The sequence below is a fragment of the Bidens hawaiensis genome, unplaced genomic scaffold (genome assembly GCF_021521415.1).
Source record: "Bidens hawaiensis isolate Kalapana, Puna unplaced genomic scaffold, B.hawaiensis_p1.1 tig00012327_1, whole genome shotgun sequence".
Taxonomy (NCBI): Eukaryota; Viridiplantae; Streptophyta; class Magnoliopsida; order Asterales; family Asteraceae; genus Bidens; species Bidens hawaiensis.
Window position 1 is genome coordinate 399581 of NW_027492002.1, and position 16710 is coordinate 416290.

Below are 16710 nucleotides of genomic sequence, written 5' to 3' on the forward strand. Positions count from 1 at the left end.
AACAGCCAAAGCCCGCATAAAGGAGCTACATTGAAGCGATTTCCTATTACCGGACCTTCGTTCCTGCCTAGTAGCCGGTTTGACAACACGTAACGTGCAACGAGGCAACAACAAAAGTTTAACCCAAGCCTCAATAGACCCCCGGGCATCCACCACTTTACGGAGCCCCCTTGACAAGGCATGGGCAAAAGCCATGCGACACGCGGGCGGGATACTCTTGACAGTAGCAATAGGAATGGCGAGGATGCGCTCAAGGAGAGCGACATCTACCACAAACGTCTCAGACATACCACTCCCAAGTTCCACCTGCGGATCGCGGGGTTGAGGGATCCCCACAATAAAATCAAAGTCGCCTCCTGCACGTGGGTGGCATTTAACCTCTTCTTTTCCATGCTGACAAGGCCTATTCAAGGCATGCAGGGCCATGCACTCCCCGCATACCCAGTTCTTAAGCAAACGCAAGGTTTTGACAACGTCATTGTAGAGTTCCAAGTCCGAAACAAGACGCTCATTTAACTGATCTCTCCTTTCCTTTACATTGAAATGATCCCGCTGTAAATGCATGAGTAACCTAGAGTACCCCTTGTACCCCGGGATACCATCTTTGAAAAAATGAAAATTTTTAAAGGGGCAACGCCTAATCCCCGTGCCCGAGCTAGGGCCCGGCTCTCCACCACAGGCCCTCATAAATCACTTAAGAAATTAAAAACTTTTTTTGTTTTTGGAAACAAGGGAAATTAAAATAAAATTTGGTGTTGGCATTTAATCAAACACCTGGCGTGCATAGTTTCTTGTGCCGCCGCCTGCGTCCGCCACTCGGCCCGTCGCAGGCCCAGGATGAGCCAAGTGGTCCGGGCCTTGGAAGGTGACGTGTCACTCTCAGACCTAAACGAAGGAATCCTGCCCGGACACAGTTCGGCCTTCGGGTCCCACGGAAGCTCAGACTATGATGCGGGCCAGTACAACGATGATATGGTTAAGTTCAGAAAGATGGCTTTAGGTACGCAAGAATATAATGCTAGCAGTGAATATAGCCGACCCACGAGTGATTACGGGTTGTATCCATCCGGGTCAAGTGGTGAAGGGCAGGATACCCGAGAAATGGAACTGGGTAAGTATAAAAGAGATGGCGACGGGTTTTGATCGTTAACGGGCTCGTGTATAAAGTTTCTTGCTAATTCTTGATTATATTTTGTTCTATTTTTTTAACTAGTATGATTTTTTCTTTGGTTTGATTGTATTTAATTTTGTTTTATACAACATAAATTCTTTTATTTGATGATTTAAAGTTTTGATTTTTTTTTTTTTTTTTAAGTTGTGTTGTCATTTTTGCTTTGAATTTGGATATCAATCACAACTGTTAGAAATAATGTAGCTGTCAATTAAACCGTTATTGTGGGTCATGTTGCCAAGACTTTAAAGGCAACTAGTTATATATTATATTGTCAAACAGGACCTACTAATAATTTATGGCATGTTAAAGATATTTTATTTCAAAGTTAAGAAATGACTATAAATTATGAGGTTTAAAGAGTGATATCCTATTAGCAAACAAAGATAATTAAAAGTGACATATGTCACATCTCTAATAAGTCCTTTAATCATATTGAAATAAATTTTATTTGAACAACTTCCATAAAAAAAAAAACAAAGGCATGCTAGCAACCATATAAGAGCATTTCCAACCTATCCTTCATCACTATAACGAAACCTGGTTACAACAAAAGGTACAACGAATCATCGATTACGACACAGAATTCCACTTCGACCAATTTAAATTTTAGTTAATAGGCAACAATTTCAACCTTTTGTTTATTAATCACTCACTAAACACACCCAAAATTTGAGTTAAATAATTGAACTAGTGGTGCTTTACCCATGCTTAAATATGACACATGAGTGAAATTCGAACCCAAAACATTAAACAGGAGAATATAAGGTAAAATTCCTAATACTCCCACCAAAGCGGTGATGGCAAAAAGAACACAATATGGATGTGCATGCAAAAAAAACATTTTAAAACCAAAAACCAAACCGAAAAATCCGTTTTGAAATCGAAAAACGGATGATTTGGTTTTACATTTTTGTAAAAACTAAATTTATTGTTTGGTTTTAGTTTTGCATATAATAAAATATAAAAACTCGAATTGAACCAAATTTATAGATTTTAACTTTTCTTGTTAATTGTTTTATAACAATTTAATAAATTTGTACAAACAAAATAACTTAGACCCTAATTTATTATTTTCATCTAAAAAGTTCATGCTCAACTGACAAAGCTGAAAAACACATAAACCGAACGTTCTCCAAAATTCAAAAACCTAAGTTCGGGGTTTTGATTCGGTTTCAACTTAAAACTAATCCATACCGAACCGTACACACCCATGTTAAAAATTCCCAATACGATGACATTTTTATTATTAAAGTTATTTTGAAAATTTGAAAGAATAATAATAATATTTTGGCCTTTTAATAATATTCTCCAACCATAACGGAAATAACAGGTAGTTATATATTATTTAAAAGAGAATCTTGGTATATTCTATTCTTCCACGTTATTTGCTGTAAAGCATCAAGAAACCCTAATTCCCAAATTCACTCTCAGATCAAAATTGAACCAATTGAAGCTCTGAATCCATGGCGTCTCGTCGTCGTATACTTCTCAAAGTCATAATCCTCGGTGACAGCGGGTTTAATTCTTTAATTTCATCAATTTTCAATATTTCATATATACGGTCAATAGTTTACTGAATCAGTAAATTGAGTTCAATTAAAGTGTTTTCTGATGTTTATTGGTTGTTTTCAGGGTTGGAAAGACGTCTTTGATGAATCAGTATCCTTGATTTGTGGAATTATTGGTTTTATTAAGTTGCCTTCATTTTAATTTGGTGCAATTTTCAAGATTTTGAAGGAAATTAATGTTTTTAGTGAAGTGTTCGTGAACGGTTCGGTGGGAAGTTGGTTTATTTAGTGACGGAGTGAATGTGAGTGAAAATGTTTGTTAATTTGGTTTAATGAATGGATATGAACACAGAACACGTGTATTGTTTGTTTGTTTATGCTTGTTTACGTTCGTTCGGTTACATTTGTCAATGTTAGTTATTGTTTCATTTAAAAGTTAAAACTTTAATTTCTAGATCGATTGGTTTCATGCAACTGCCCTAATTTCAGTTTGCTGCAATTTTGAAAATTTCTTAAAACAGATTTAAACCGAACGTTCAGTGAACGGTTTGGTGGGAAGTTGGGTTGTTTAATAAATGAACGAACATGAGTGAAAAAGTTTGTTAATTTAGTTTAATGAATGAATATGAACACTTGTATTGTTTGTTTGTTTTTGTTTGTTAGCGTTTGTTCATTTAGTTTCGTTTATGTTCGTTCGGTTACTGTCATTTATGACTTTATGTTCGTTAGTTAATGAATGTATACGCTGGTTAATGGTTCTATTTAAATATTTAAGCCCATTACAATTTGTTAATTTACTTCGTTTCCTAAACATGAAGAAAAAAGTTTGTTTTTTTAGTTTAACGAAAGAACTTAAACACATGTCTCGTTTGTTCGTTTACGTTCGTTCATTTAATTATGTTTATGCTCATTCAGTTACCGTGATTTATGACTTTATGTTCGTTAGTTTATGAAAATTTAAGTTGGTTAATGATTTCATTTAAATATTTAAGCCCATTACATTTAGTCTAGCATTATTAACTTTTAGGCCCAACACGGCAACACATTGTTGTTTGCATTAACTTTAAATTGGTTTTAGCTTGGTAATGTTCGTTCACCTGTGTTCATTTTTGTTTGTTCGCTTATGCTAGTTTATACTGTTAACAAACGTATACAACACGGACATGTTCGTTTTCTTTTCGAACTAACAAACACGAACATGCTCCGTTTGTGTTCTTTCGGCTCGTTTGCAGGCCTACTTGTAATTAGTGGTTCATAACGAACATATCAATATTGTTCTAAACAAAAAACATCATATTGTTGGCTTAAATCATGCGATTTTAGATATGTGAATCGGAAGTTCAGTAACCAGTATAAAGCTACTATCGGAGCTGATTTCTTAACGAAAGAAATACAGTTTGAAGATAGGATTTTCACATTACAGGTCTGTTTCTTTATGATATACAAAAATGTTCAACCATTAGCAGAGTAAATTCATGAATACTCACTTATTGTTATGCATGTTCTGTATATGCTAAACACATTATATAGATATGGGACACAGCCGGACAAGAAAGATTTCAAAGCCTAGGTGTTGCATTTTATCGCGGTGCAGATTGTTGTGTTCTTGTACATGATGTTAATGTCATGAAGTCATTTGATAACCTTAATAATTGGAGGGAAGAGTTCCTAATTCAGGTAACAACCGTCACAATTGAAACAAGATCCAGATTACTGTAAGTATTAATTTGTTAACCGAGGATGTATTATTTTTGGCAGGCGAGTCCTGCTGATCCAGAAAACTTTCCATTTGTTGTATTGGGTAACAAGATAGATATTGATGGAGGCAATAGCCGAGTGGTAATACGATTGTTTCATTTTTGTCAACTTTTAACGCGTTTGCGTTAAAGTTAATTACTTTTTTTTTCCCGTTTCAGGTGTCTGAAAAGAAAGCAAAAGCATGGTGCGCTTCAAAAGGAAATATTCCTTACTTTGAAACATCGGCTAAAGAAGGGTTTAATGTTGAAGCTGCTTTCGAGTGTATAGCCAAAAACGCTCTTAATAATGAGCCCGAGGAAGAAACGTATGCATTTATGAAGCGCTACTTAATCATAGATTAGTATCTTTATATTATATTTTTTTTATAATAGTTTAAAATTCGTGATTAATTATTAATTATTCATGAAGCTATCTTCCGGATACCATTGATGTGGCTAGTGCACGGCAACAAAAATCTTCGGGATGTGAATGTTAAGCGTGTTGAATCAATGGATTGTTTCGAGGTATGTTGATGCAATCATGCAAGTTTTATCATCAAATGTATATCCTTATTAATTATAATTATTTTATAATTCATGCATTAAAATGTTGATTAATTGGTTTGTGTAATATGTATGAAGTACTGGAAGTTTTTTTTTCATAAGTTAATTCTAAGGTTATTTGTTTAATTTGATATGATTATTATTTATGTTAGTGTTGAAAAAATCTCTGTTTTTTATTTGTTATTATAATTTGTTTTTAAACAACCTAACTCGTTATGTGTATACATTTTATGTACTTATTATTATATTAGAGCCCAAAATCTAAAAAATAGTTTATTATTATTATTAGTAATATTATTAATACTACTTGAAATAAAAAATTAGTAATCATATTTGAAAAAAATGTGTACAATGAATGATCCATAATAGGAGTATATACATTGAATCTGCAATCATGTCTACTAATCTAAGGTTTAATCTCCACTAATGGCGGGTTGTCGGGCTTCTTAGTTTATAAGCCTCTAGTTTCTCCATATACGAGTTCTTTGTTCTTGCCAAAATCTTGGCTGATTTGCTCTGATACTTTTCGGTCTCTTTATCCTCTACGTTAGGGCTAGAGGCGCTACTTGTTGTTTGATCCTCAACACTCCACCCCATAACATCCGATAGTGTCATTGATGTAGGTGATCCTGTAGGTGTTTGATCTGGAGTTTGACCCGATACTTGACCGTTGGATTCATCCAACACCCCTCGTGTTGACATTGTCCTCTTCTTTGCTACCAATGATGGATCTTGTGCCACTTTATCTGCATACAGGACATCCTCGATGCGGTTCATCACTGTGTTTGCTAAACTTTCTAAAACCCTTGAATAGCTCTCCAATATAGCATGACCAACATTCTACATAGCTCAAAATATCATAAGAATGTTACTCTTTTTAGAAGTGTTTGGATTAGCTCTGTAAACGAGCCGAGCAGAGACAGGGTGGGCTCGTGCTCTGCTCGTTTACAAACTGAGTCGAGCCGGCTCGGCTCGTTTATCTTAAAAAGCTGACATGTTGAGCTTGGGTTCGGCTCGTTTATCTTAACAAGCTGAAACGTTCGGGCTCAGCTCGTTTATCTTCACGAGCTGCAACGTTCGGATTCGGCTAGTTTATCTTAACAGGCTGAAACGTTCGGGCTCGGCTCATTTATCTTAAAGAACTGAAATGTTCAGGCTCAGCTTGTTTATCTTAACGAGCTGGAACGTTGAGCTCGGGCTCGGCTCGTTTATCTTTAAGAGCTAAAACGTTGAGCTTAACGAGCTGAAACGTTTAGCTCGGGCTCGGTTTGTTTATCTTAAAGAGCTGAAACGTTGAGCTTGGGCCTGGCTCGTCTATCTTAACGAGCTGAAATGTTGAGCTCGGGCTCGGCTCGTCTATTTTAACAAGTTGAAATTTTGAGCTCGGGCTTAGCTTGACAAAAGCTCAAGCTGGCTCGTTTATTTATGCATATATTTGTATATTTATGCATATTGGTATATTAATAATATATGTAAAATACAAATGCATAAGTTATCGAGCCAAATGGGAGTTTTCAGTATTTTTTTTTTTAATTTTTAATGTATATAAATTTGGGTTTTGATTTACACGAGACAACGAGTCAGCTAACAAGCGAGCCAACCTTGACTTAGGCTTGGTTTCTTGTTTACAAACGAGTCAATCGAAAGAACTTTTTGAACAAAGTTAGTTGCTTGGATGCACTTTTTCTTCAAAAGGTGTATCCAAACGCCAGCTTTTAAGTTTTAATGACTGATCAAGAAAAAAAACAACAAAATATGAATTTTTGAACGCGTTCATACTCTATTAGACTCGATTTTGCTAATTTCGAGTGACGATTGAGGGAGTCCCGGGAACTGTTGTTTCAAGAGAAGTAAAATAGTTTCCGCTCGGTCTTCAAAAAGCTCTCTTTTCTCCATACTTACAATTGATGAACTCCAAGAAGATTTTGAGTCCTTTTGATTCATCTTTCTTTTCCAAATATTATAGAAGCTTCTATCTTATTCTTAAGATCAAGAACCGTTAGCTCGGTTGAGAGATCCATTGTTGATAGAAACTGCGCCGGGTCAAACGAGTCAACTGTAATATTCTTGTAGATTGTATCTCCAAGGCTTTCTCTTCCATTCTGTTTAAAAGTTAATTTTTTTTTGTCAATTAAATATTGCAAAGGTGTTTCAGGTCGGGTGGCCCGTTTTGACCCGTATTTAAACCGACCCGTTCATCTTAGCTTTGGGAGATTGTCGATATAGTTTTCCGGGATCTCCATTTTTTTATTAATTAAATATTGCAAAAGTGTTTTCGGGTCGGTGGCCCGTTTTGACCCGTACTGAAACCGGCCCGTTACCCGAACCGTTTTCTTACCTTTGGGAGATTGTCGATATAATTTTCCGGGATCTCCATTTTTTTATCGATTAAATAATGCAAAAGTGTTTTCGGGTCGGGTGGCCTGTTTTGACCCGTACTGAAACCGACCCGTTTCTTACCTTTGGGAGATTGTCGATATAATTTTCCGGGATCTCCATTTCTGCAAGTATTTCTGCATTTATAGCCATGGAAGCTTTCAAAACTTGACTAACACAATCTTTTTGATGCTGCATCCATTTTCTTGATTCTTCAGAAAGTCCTTCCGGTGGAACTTTAACCGTCGGTAACCACCATTTATCGCCTCGTTGAACGCCTTTTTCGGACTCGTCTGCGTCTTTTGATACGTACCAGAACTGATTCTGATTCTTGAAATTGTCTAGACAACCCTGAATCATATATTATTTTCAATTTTTCATCGTCTTCATTATTTAAAAAAGATGTTAATATTGTATCAGAAATGGGATTTGAAACGTTACAATGAGCATCGCATCTAGCTTCTTTAAAGCCGGGATGTTCATCCTCAAATCGCCTCTTTGTTTTGTCGTCATAACCTAAAAGATTATCAGAATCAGATTATAACTATAAGTCTATAATTAGATAATCTTATGCATAATCTGTTTATACAAACATATATGTTTGATCCGCGTTTGGATGGTTGTTGCGAGGCAACAAATTCAACGACGTAATCAGTAACCGAAAGAAGCCAACCATCTTTTTTTCCTGTCTTCCGGCATGGGTGCAAGTTTATGTTGCTCGCCAAACGCAGAAGCTGCATGTTTAACCAAAAAAACATGAAAAATGAACAAAAGTCATTAAATTAAACAACTTTTGAGATAAAGATTAAGAAACTGACAAAAAAACATGAAAAAGAACAAAATATTAATAAATTAACAACTTTTTACATCAAGATTTTAGAAATTTAACACCAAAAGCATGAACAATGAACAAAAATCATTAAATTAATCAACTTTTTGAATAAAGAATGAGAAATTAATTACAAAAAACATGAAAACTGAACAAAAAGTCATTGAATTAAACAAGTTTTTAGATAAAGATTGAGAAATTTAACACAAAAGCATGAAAAATGAACAAAGCATCATTAAATTAAACAACTTTATAGATAAAGATCATGAACTTTAACAACAAAATATGAAAAATGAACAAAGATTATTAAATTAAACAACTTTGATCAAGATTACCAGCAAGATTTGTAATGGCGTTTGATAAAGCCAAAGCAGAAGAAACGCCTTTGCCGCCACCGGACATATCTTCTCCTAAAAGAAGCTTAGCAAATCTTTCTTTCATTTGTTCCAACTCTGCACAAACAACAAAATTCTATTTTCTCCAAACGTTTTCAGACCGAAACATGAAAGTTATTAAAAAAATGTACCATGACGCTTCAACTTAATCAGGGAAGCGTGATCATTGTCCGTTACAACAGGTTCTTGTTCGTCTATTGGCGTCGTGCTTGCTTCCATTTGACAAAGGTTTGAAATGTTGTTGATTGATTATTATGGTTTCTGCATTTGCAGGAAAAAAGAAAAGAAAAGAAAAAAAGATAAATTACTTAGACCCAAATAAGAGGTTAAAATGAATTTGATTGGTGTTTTTGAGATTTTTAAATGTGGGGTGCATGTTTTTTTTTTATAAAAAGTGGTCAAAAATTGAAATAAGAGGGTCTTAAATTGGTATAATCTGAATCTATAGGGGTTATAATAGAGCATCATGATAGGGTTTATAATTTGTTCACGCCAGAAAGCCAAATTGAATTTGAATCCGGTTTTCTGTTCAATTTAAATTACCTGAATTTGGTTCGGTTCGTTTTCCATTTCAACCGAAAAAATCTTCATTCTAGGTAAACCGAAAACCAAATAGATAAACACCCACACATAAGTAGATTTTCAGATGTGGAATGTGATAGTTTGTAATCTTTTCAGTTTTTAATTTTTAATATACTTTTATATAAAATATAATAACTCATCTTACTTATTTCTTGAGCTTAGATTGGTTATTTAAAGAGTGGCTATAATGAAATGAGTATTGGTAATTTCAGTTTTTGTTTTCGGTGTCATCTTAAAATCGTGTTTTACATCTGACCCAATATTTGTCAAGTAAATGTTGTTATAGTGTTTTTATATAATTTATTACTAAAACTTTGTGATTAGTATATTCTAGTACTTAGAAATGAAAATCAAATTAAAATGTTTACCGGTATAGTTTGGGTAAACGAGTATGTATACAATACACCGGTAAGTTTGAAACAAATAAACATAGACGTTTCAAATGTTTCAAATTCACCTATGTAATTTGGGCTCCTATGCAATCCCGTATATAAAATAAAAGTTATATATGAAATTGATAAAGGGACACATTATTCTATTTATTAAATATCAATATACACATTGTAAAGTGATTATCATTATTCATTCATACACCTTGACTCACTTTGTGACTTTGAAACTTAAAAGGTATTACTATTAGCCAGAAGTGTATTTTCTTTATTTTTAATTAAAAATTATTTTTAAAGTTTTGAATTTAAATATTATAAAAAACATAAATTTGTACTCGAAGTCAAAAGTCAAAACAACCCATCCCATAATACTCACCTCAATTGATTGCCAACCACCACCATTCCTGCCATCCTGCCCCACTGCTTGTATTGTATCCACACCACCACCACCACCACCACCACCACCACCACCACCACACTCCATAATGTCAGGTATCCTTCTTCTTACCCATTTTTCTAAAAAGTACCAACTTATTTTGATAGTGGGTGCAAATACATCATCTAACATTTGCTTGTTTTTTAACAGCGTTTGAAACTGTCCCAAATACCCGAGTAACCTTTGTTTCAATTCAACTTTATAATCTAGTGTTCATCTTAACATCCTATGATATAATACTTTTATTTAGTATAGGTGTGTCGGTCCGGGTCAAGTAAGGTCTCTATAATTATAAGATCTTACACAAGATCTTGTTTTTAAGTGTTTAACCATAAGGGTGTAAGAAAACTATAAGTAGGCGAACATAACTAAAACAACATAAAAATTATCCGACCTCAACATTTCAACACCTGAGATTTTACTCCAAACAACCTAGTATAATTTATATAACTATAAAAGTCAATTCATACGATGCGTGAAGTGACTTTTTTGGCGTTTAATAAAAACACAACACGTTACACATGAGAAAAAGTTATCACTTTTCTGTAGAATATTCAGATTCCGATTCAATTTGCAATCTTAAAAGCTTACAAAGACAAAATGATTCATAGAAACATAACGATCTTGACAACTTTACATATTAACTCACACGTCTTGATTTTTTGAAACATTACACATTTAGACTAGTAGTTTATATATACATGCGAATAGTAGGAAGATGGTTTGTGAAATGAGGTTCAAATTGAAAACATATGGACCCAATATATGACATATCATAAATTGAAGTAGGATTTGAAATTGATGTCTAGCAGACAAGAGGCAAACAAAAGATTGGTGGGGATTAAATTACATTTAAAGCTCCACCCCGAAAAGATGCTAAATCCAGCCAAACAAGACTTGTGATTCTATTCCAATTTAAAACACCATTATATTTCACTTATAAGAAGTTGTTATTTTTAATATGTTATAATACAATTTTTTTATATAACTAAAACAAGAGTTATGTTGATGGGTTTTTTTTAGCAAAAACATCAATTTACAACCTAAACACACTTAAAGTCTTGTCGTGTTTTGAACAGACTCATTTAAAGTTCATTTGCAAATGTAACACCTTATTAGATGTAACAACCCAGCTACCACCGCACCATAATATTGTCCGCTTTGGTCGGGACGTACCACCATCGTCTCGCGGATTTGCTTTTGGTTGCCCAAGTGGTCACCCATCCTCATACTTCTCCCACCTGAGCACGCTTAACTGTGGAATTCTCCTATCATCCACTATCATTAAGCGCCCAAAACGCGTTATGATGGGGAAGGTATCCACCTTCTTATAAAGAAGGCTTAGTTCTCCTTCCGACCAATGTGGGATGCCACAATCCACCCCCCTTAGGGGTCCAGCGTCCTCGCGGGACCTGGCACCACCGGTCCGGCCCTGGCTTTGATACCATTTGTAACAACCCAGCTACCATCGCACCATAATATTGTCCGCTTTGGTCGGGACGTACCACCATCGCCTCACGGATTTGCTTTTGGTTGCCCAGGTGGTCACCCATCCTCATACTCTCCCACCTGAGCACGCTTAACTGTGGAATTCTCCTCTCATCCACTACCATTAAGCGCCCAAAACGCGTTATGATGGGGAAGGTATCCACCTCCTTATAAAGAAGGCTTAGTTCTTGAAGAAACACTAACCGAGCCCCGGGCAGGTTACTGGCAACCTGGGGGTTGGAGAGATGTTTCCCACGAGGGGTTAGACCCTTGGAAGATGGTTCTTCTGATAACCTGCAAAACAGACACCGTGAGCTCGTCACTGAGAAGGGGGGGGTTCCTCCTTGTGACCACCCTCCGGCGTGAGAATCAGACTAGATTGCTCTTTAAATATAAAAGTATATTAAGAGATTGCTAGAGCAGATATCAGGTATAATATGATGATAATGTAGTAAGATATGATGATCATACCATTTGTGGTATTTATAGCCGAAGGTAGTGTTTCCAAGGGGTTTAGCCGGCCCAACAACTGTAACCTATGCACGTGCCCTGCCTGTGAGTGGTGGATAGGTAGCGGCTGACACAGAGCAGGCGTGTCGTGCACTCTTCCTCTTCTGCCAACTACAGGCTAGGCACGTGGTATGGCAGGAGTTGGTGGGTAGGCGGCGGCTATTGGTCACAGTGCTGTGGCGTGCTGTCTGCCATGCTGCTGTCAGTGAGCTGTCGCATCTCTGATCAGATCTTTTGCCCATACCTCGTCAGGTACAGTAAAAGATCCTTCAGTATACGGACTGGCTTATTTGGGCGGGAGTATTCCCCCTCCCGCCTCTGTGCGGGATTGCTCCCGGCTTGGCTCATTCCTTCAGGTGACACTGAACGATTGAGAGCTAAGTGCCTTGTGCGTGTAGCCATGCTGCGCGGGTGGCCTTCCCTCATGGCTTGTATCCGAGGCTGCGGGAACAGGCGGAGTCCTTCACCATGGGAGGCATTTCCTGCGGGACCAGCTTGCATACTGCGCGTAAGGACGTCACTTCTCTGAGCATGGTTGGTCCTGCGGATCCAGTTGGTCTCTGCGCAGACGTCCCTGTTTAAGGTGAGTCTTGCGGGTCCAACTGGGCTCTGCTGGGACCTACCTCTTCAAGTCCCCCCAGTCCAATGTTCTTCTCATGAGTGTTTAATGAAGTGAGGTGAACTTTTGGACTTGAGCAAAGGGTTTTGAAAAGGGTTTTGTAAGGTTTTCCATGGGGATTCTTTCCGCGGAAGTCCTTGTCACTTGCAGAAATGCCCGAGTTTCCTGCTTGGTCTTTGGGTATGATGCGGGTAGGTCTGTAACCTCCTCGCAAGTCAGGAGCATTGAGTCCCAGTTGTATGTATTTTCCATGAGGTTTTGGTAGTTTTGAACATAGTGATCAATTATGTTAAGACCACCAATTCCATCCTGGAGCTTCAAACAACGTAGTTCTCGATGTTCCCGCTATGCGGGGATGCTATTTCCGTTTCCGCAAGCATTGCCCAGAAGATCCTTCTTGGTTTCAATTCCCAGCGGAGCGCTTAGGTATGTGAAGGGTTTTGCCTTAACACTGTACCTGCGCTCGTCTTACGGTTACTTTACTCTCAAGGTATTCCTGGCGTCAATTCCCTGCGGGTGCTAGGTATGTGAAGGGTTTTGCCTTTACACTGTACCCGCACCTGTCTTATAGTTACTTGGTTGCCGAGGTACTTGGCTTCAATTCCCTGCGGGTGCTAGGTATGTGAAGGGTTTTGCGTTAACACTGTACCCGCATCCGTCTTATGGTTACTTGTTCGCCAAGGTTTTCTTGGCTTCAATTCCCTGCGGGTGCTAGGTATGTGAAGGGTTTTGCCTTTACACTGTACCCGCATCCGTCTTATGGTTACTTGTTCGCCAAGGTTCTTGGCTTCAATTCCCTGCGGGTGCTAGGTATGTGAAGGGTTTTGCCTTAACACTGTACCCGCATCCGTCTTATGGTTACTTGTTCGCCAAGGTAAGGGGGTATTTTCCCGCTTCTTTTTAAATTTTGAATTTTGAAATTCGAAAGGTTGGTGAAAAGATAAGTCCAAACCTTTGAAACGTCGTGCGACGGTTTCTTCTGACTGTGTCAGGACGTGCAGGAAGTTATGGTGACGTGACAGAACATGGTCATTCCAGTCGCTTTTTCAGGCGCGTGGGAGCGATTTTTCGGGCGCGTGGCCGCGAAATTACTGGCACACGTCCTTTCAACAGCTGTTGCCAGCTTGCTTTTTGCCACGTGTCATAGTTTCATTGCCCATTTGATTTCTCTCTCCTCCGCATTAAATTCACCGCATTAATTGCGATTACTATATAAAGGGGGAGAGGGTTATTTGCAATTCACACTTTCCACTTTCATCTCTTCTTTTCAAGTAATTTCCGGCGAATTTTTCTGTTCAGTAAAGCTTTACCCTGAAATCTCTTTTCATCTTTCTTTCACCATGTCTTCTCATGATGCTGATGACCAGAAGACTGCTGGCGAATGCCAGTGCTCTCTTCCTGTCGATCTGTACCAGTATATCGTCAGGAAGTTCATGCTCGAGTCTCTCGAGCCTGAGTTTCCTGAGCCCCACCATACTGTGTACGATGCCCCAAGTGGCAAGATCGGGGTTTATGCTGCATTCTTTGTCTATGGGAACCTTAGGTTTCCGTTGACAAAGTTTGTGTACCGTGTCCTAGAGAGGCACGGTGTGCACTTGACAGAGGTGCACCCCATGGCTATTGCCAAGGTCCGGCACTTTGAGTGGGTGTGCCGGATACTGGGCCTTGAGCCCCTCGTTGACCGCCTGATGACCTTCTATACTTGGAGGTGCATCCAAGGGTGGTACACTCTTACAACCCGTATCAAGGGTTTAAAGATTTGTGCCACCGAGCGGAGTCTTCGCTCATGGAGGAGAGAGTTCTTCTTCATATCCGCTCGAGCCATCCCCATTGCCATGAAGTTCAAGAATGGCCAGCCGCTTCCGAACCTTCCCGCCATCAACTACGAGGAGGCGGAATGGTTCGCGAAGATATCCCGGGTCCAGTCCCCGGTTTTCCGTTTTCCAGAGTCGGCGATGGTGATGCTGGGGATGAGCCGGGTGTGGAAGGCGGCGAATGCGGATAAGGTTCCGATCGTCCTTGAATATGGTTCGAACTCTACCCCTTATGGTATGTCTTGTTTCTTTTTGCTGACTACGATTTTTTCTAACTTTCTTGTTGATTTCAGAGGGTAACGATCTTCAATCGCTCCTGAATCCGCGGGAGGAAGATGGTCCCGCGCGGATGGGTACTCGTGCTCTGGACGAGAACGAGTTGCCCATCTTAGAGCAGACCGCGGGTCGGTTCGTGGAGGTTTACCCGCCAGGCCAAGAGATCCTGAGCCACCGACGGCCAGGTAAGCCTATCTTCTACCCTGAACCTCTCAATGCTGTGCCTGCTGCTGGAGTTCATGACATTTCTTCTTCTGAGGAATCCGCAGAAGGTCCTCCACTGGTGCGGAAGAAAAAGGCTGCCGTCGGGAAGGGCAAGGAGAAGGTGGCCTCTACGGCCGACCCGGTAATCCTATCTGACTCGGAGTCAGATAATGCAGAGGTGGCGGGGAAGCCCGGTGGTGAGGAGACCACCGCTCCGGAGGCTGCAGGTGTTACCTCCGGGGAGGCAGCGACGACGACGGTTACCGGTGTCAAGAGGCCGGCTCCATCGGGTTCGCCCCCGCTCGTCCGTGCGTTCAAGCTCAAGAAACCCCGTGAGTACCTCCATAATTCTTGTCTAGATTTGTTGTTTCAAATAAATTTTTCTAACACTTTTGCTTGTGCAGGTGTGGATGTTGACGCATTCCAGGGTGGAGTTGGAGCAAGTATTCCCCCGCCAATGACGGTAGGCTCGGTCAGCCTTCCCGAGGCGTCGACCCAGGCGTCTACGCCTGCTTCCGCTGGTTCCAGCCTTCCCAAGGCTGTTCCAGCTGAGAAGGTGTCTCCGCCGGCCGTGAGTGCAATTTTTACAGCATCTTTCACGGAGCCGGCGGTTACTGTTGCTGAGAAGGTGGCGCCAAACATGGCTACCACAGCGGCTGCCACTATACCTGCGCCACCGCCACCGACGGCCGGACCATCAGGTATGCGCCAGGCTTCCCGCCGATCTATGCCACCTTCCCGTCTGCTTGACCTGTTGGATGGATTTCCTTTAGGTTCAGGTGATGGGTTTGGCGGCTATCGGCCTGTTATTGACCCTACAGGTACGTAGGGTTCTTTTTTCTTTGTATATTTTTGTCATCTTTTCCTAACTGCCTTTGTTTCTTTTGCAGTGTCGGATTCCAATGAAGTGTATGTTCCAAGATGGAACATACGCCGAGGGACAACCCTTCGCACCCCTGTGGAGTGCGTGGACTGGGCTCGCCACGCTGCTCCTCATGGCGCGTTGGGGGAAGCCATGGCTAGCTACCAAGAGGGTAGGCTAACCAATGAGCTTCGGGTTCTCCAGGCCCGAACGCAGCCCCGCGTCGAGCTGCTTTGTCGTGAAAACGACAAGTTAAAAGCAGCTCGCGCCAAAGATGTATCTGAAGCGCGGGCTCTTCGGGAGGAGAACCGGCAGTTGGCCGCTGCCGCAGCCGAGAAGGAGAAGGCATTCAAGGCCCTCGAGGTTGAAGTCCAGGCGCGACTCGAGGCCCGCTCCAAGGCTGCCCAAGCTGTGAATGAACAGCTTCGGCTGGCTAAGGAGACTGCGCGAAACTCAACTGAGAGGGCTGCCAAGGCTGAGGCTGTTGCTGAGCCGCTTCGCGAAGAGAATGAGCAGCTTAAATGCAAATTAAAGGCTCTTCAGCATGCTCATGATGCCTTGGCAATGGAAGACGCCAAGAAGCTGCAAGAGATTCTTGACCAGAGGGGGGTGCTTGACCAAACCGAGCGGAAGCTTAAGGGCGTCGAAGAGGCTGCCGCAAAGGAAGTATTACTTGCCAATCTGAACCAAAGCGAAGCCGAACGCGCCCGTGACGAAGTGCAAGCTACCCTCCAATGGCTACTTCGAGAAGCGTTGCCTCAGGTATCCTCTTTTTTTTCTCTCTTTTCTACTTGTAATTAGAAAATGTTCTAACTTGTAATTTTCTTTTGTAGGTTGTGCGTCGGGTCCTTTCAGAGACCTCTTACGACGATGCAATGAGCGCAGCCCTCAACGCTTCTCATGAGGATGGGGAGAAGACTGGTTTCCTGCTTGGTCTAGGGTTTGCTG

The 16710-nt window shown here is 40.1% G+C and overlaps 2 protein-coding genes and 1 pseudogene across 2 annotated transcripts; 2 read left to right on the forward strand and 1 right to left on the reverse strand.

The window, feature by feature from the left end:
- The first annotated feature begins 837 nt into the window (after nt 1-837).
- Nucleotides 838-1143, forward strand: LOC143540686 (proline-rich receptor-like protein kinase PERK1). Its single transcript, XM_077033678.1, has one exon. The coding sequence runs from the start codon at nt 838-840 to the stop codon at nt 1141-1143; it is 306 nt and encodes a 101-aa protein (XP_076889793.1).
- A 1396-nt stretch (nt 1144-2539) lies between these two features.
- Nucleotides 2540-5090, forward strand: LOC143540704 (ras-related protein Rab7). The gene is made up of 7 exons (XM_077033690.1): nt 2540-2690; nt 2807-2833; nt 4006-4105; nt 4213-4359; nt 4441-4521; nt 4599-4744; nt 4849-5090. The coding sequence occupies exons 1-7, from the start codon at nt 2638-2640 to the stop codon at nt 4913-4915; spliced, it is 621 nt and encodes a 206-aa protein (XP_076889805.1). The 5' UTR covers nt 2540-2637; the 3' UTR covers nt 4916-5090.
- Nucleotides 5091-5364: 274 nt separating this feature from the next.
- LOC143540705 (rho guanine nucleotide exchange factor 8-like) lies at nt 5365-8801 on the reverse strand (annotated as a pseudogene).
- Between the last annotated feature and the right edge of the window lie 7909 nt (nt 8802-16710).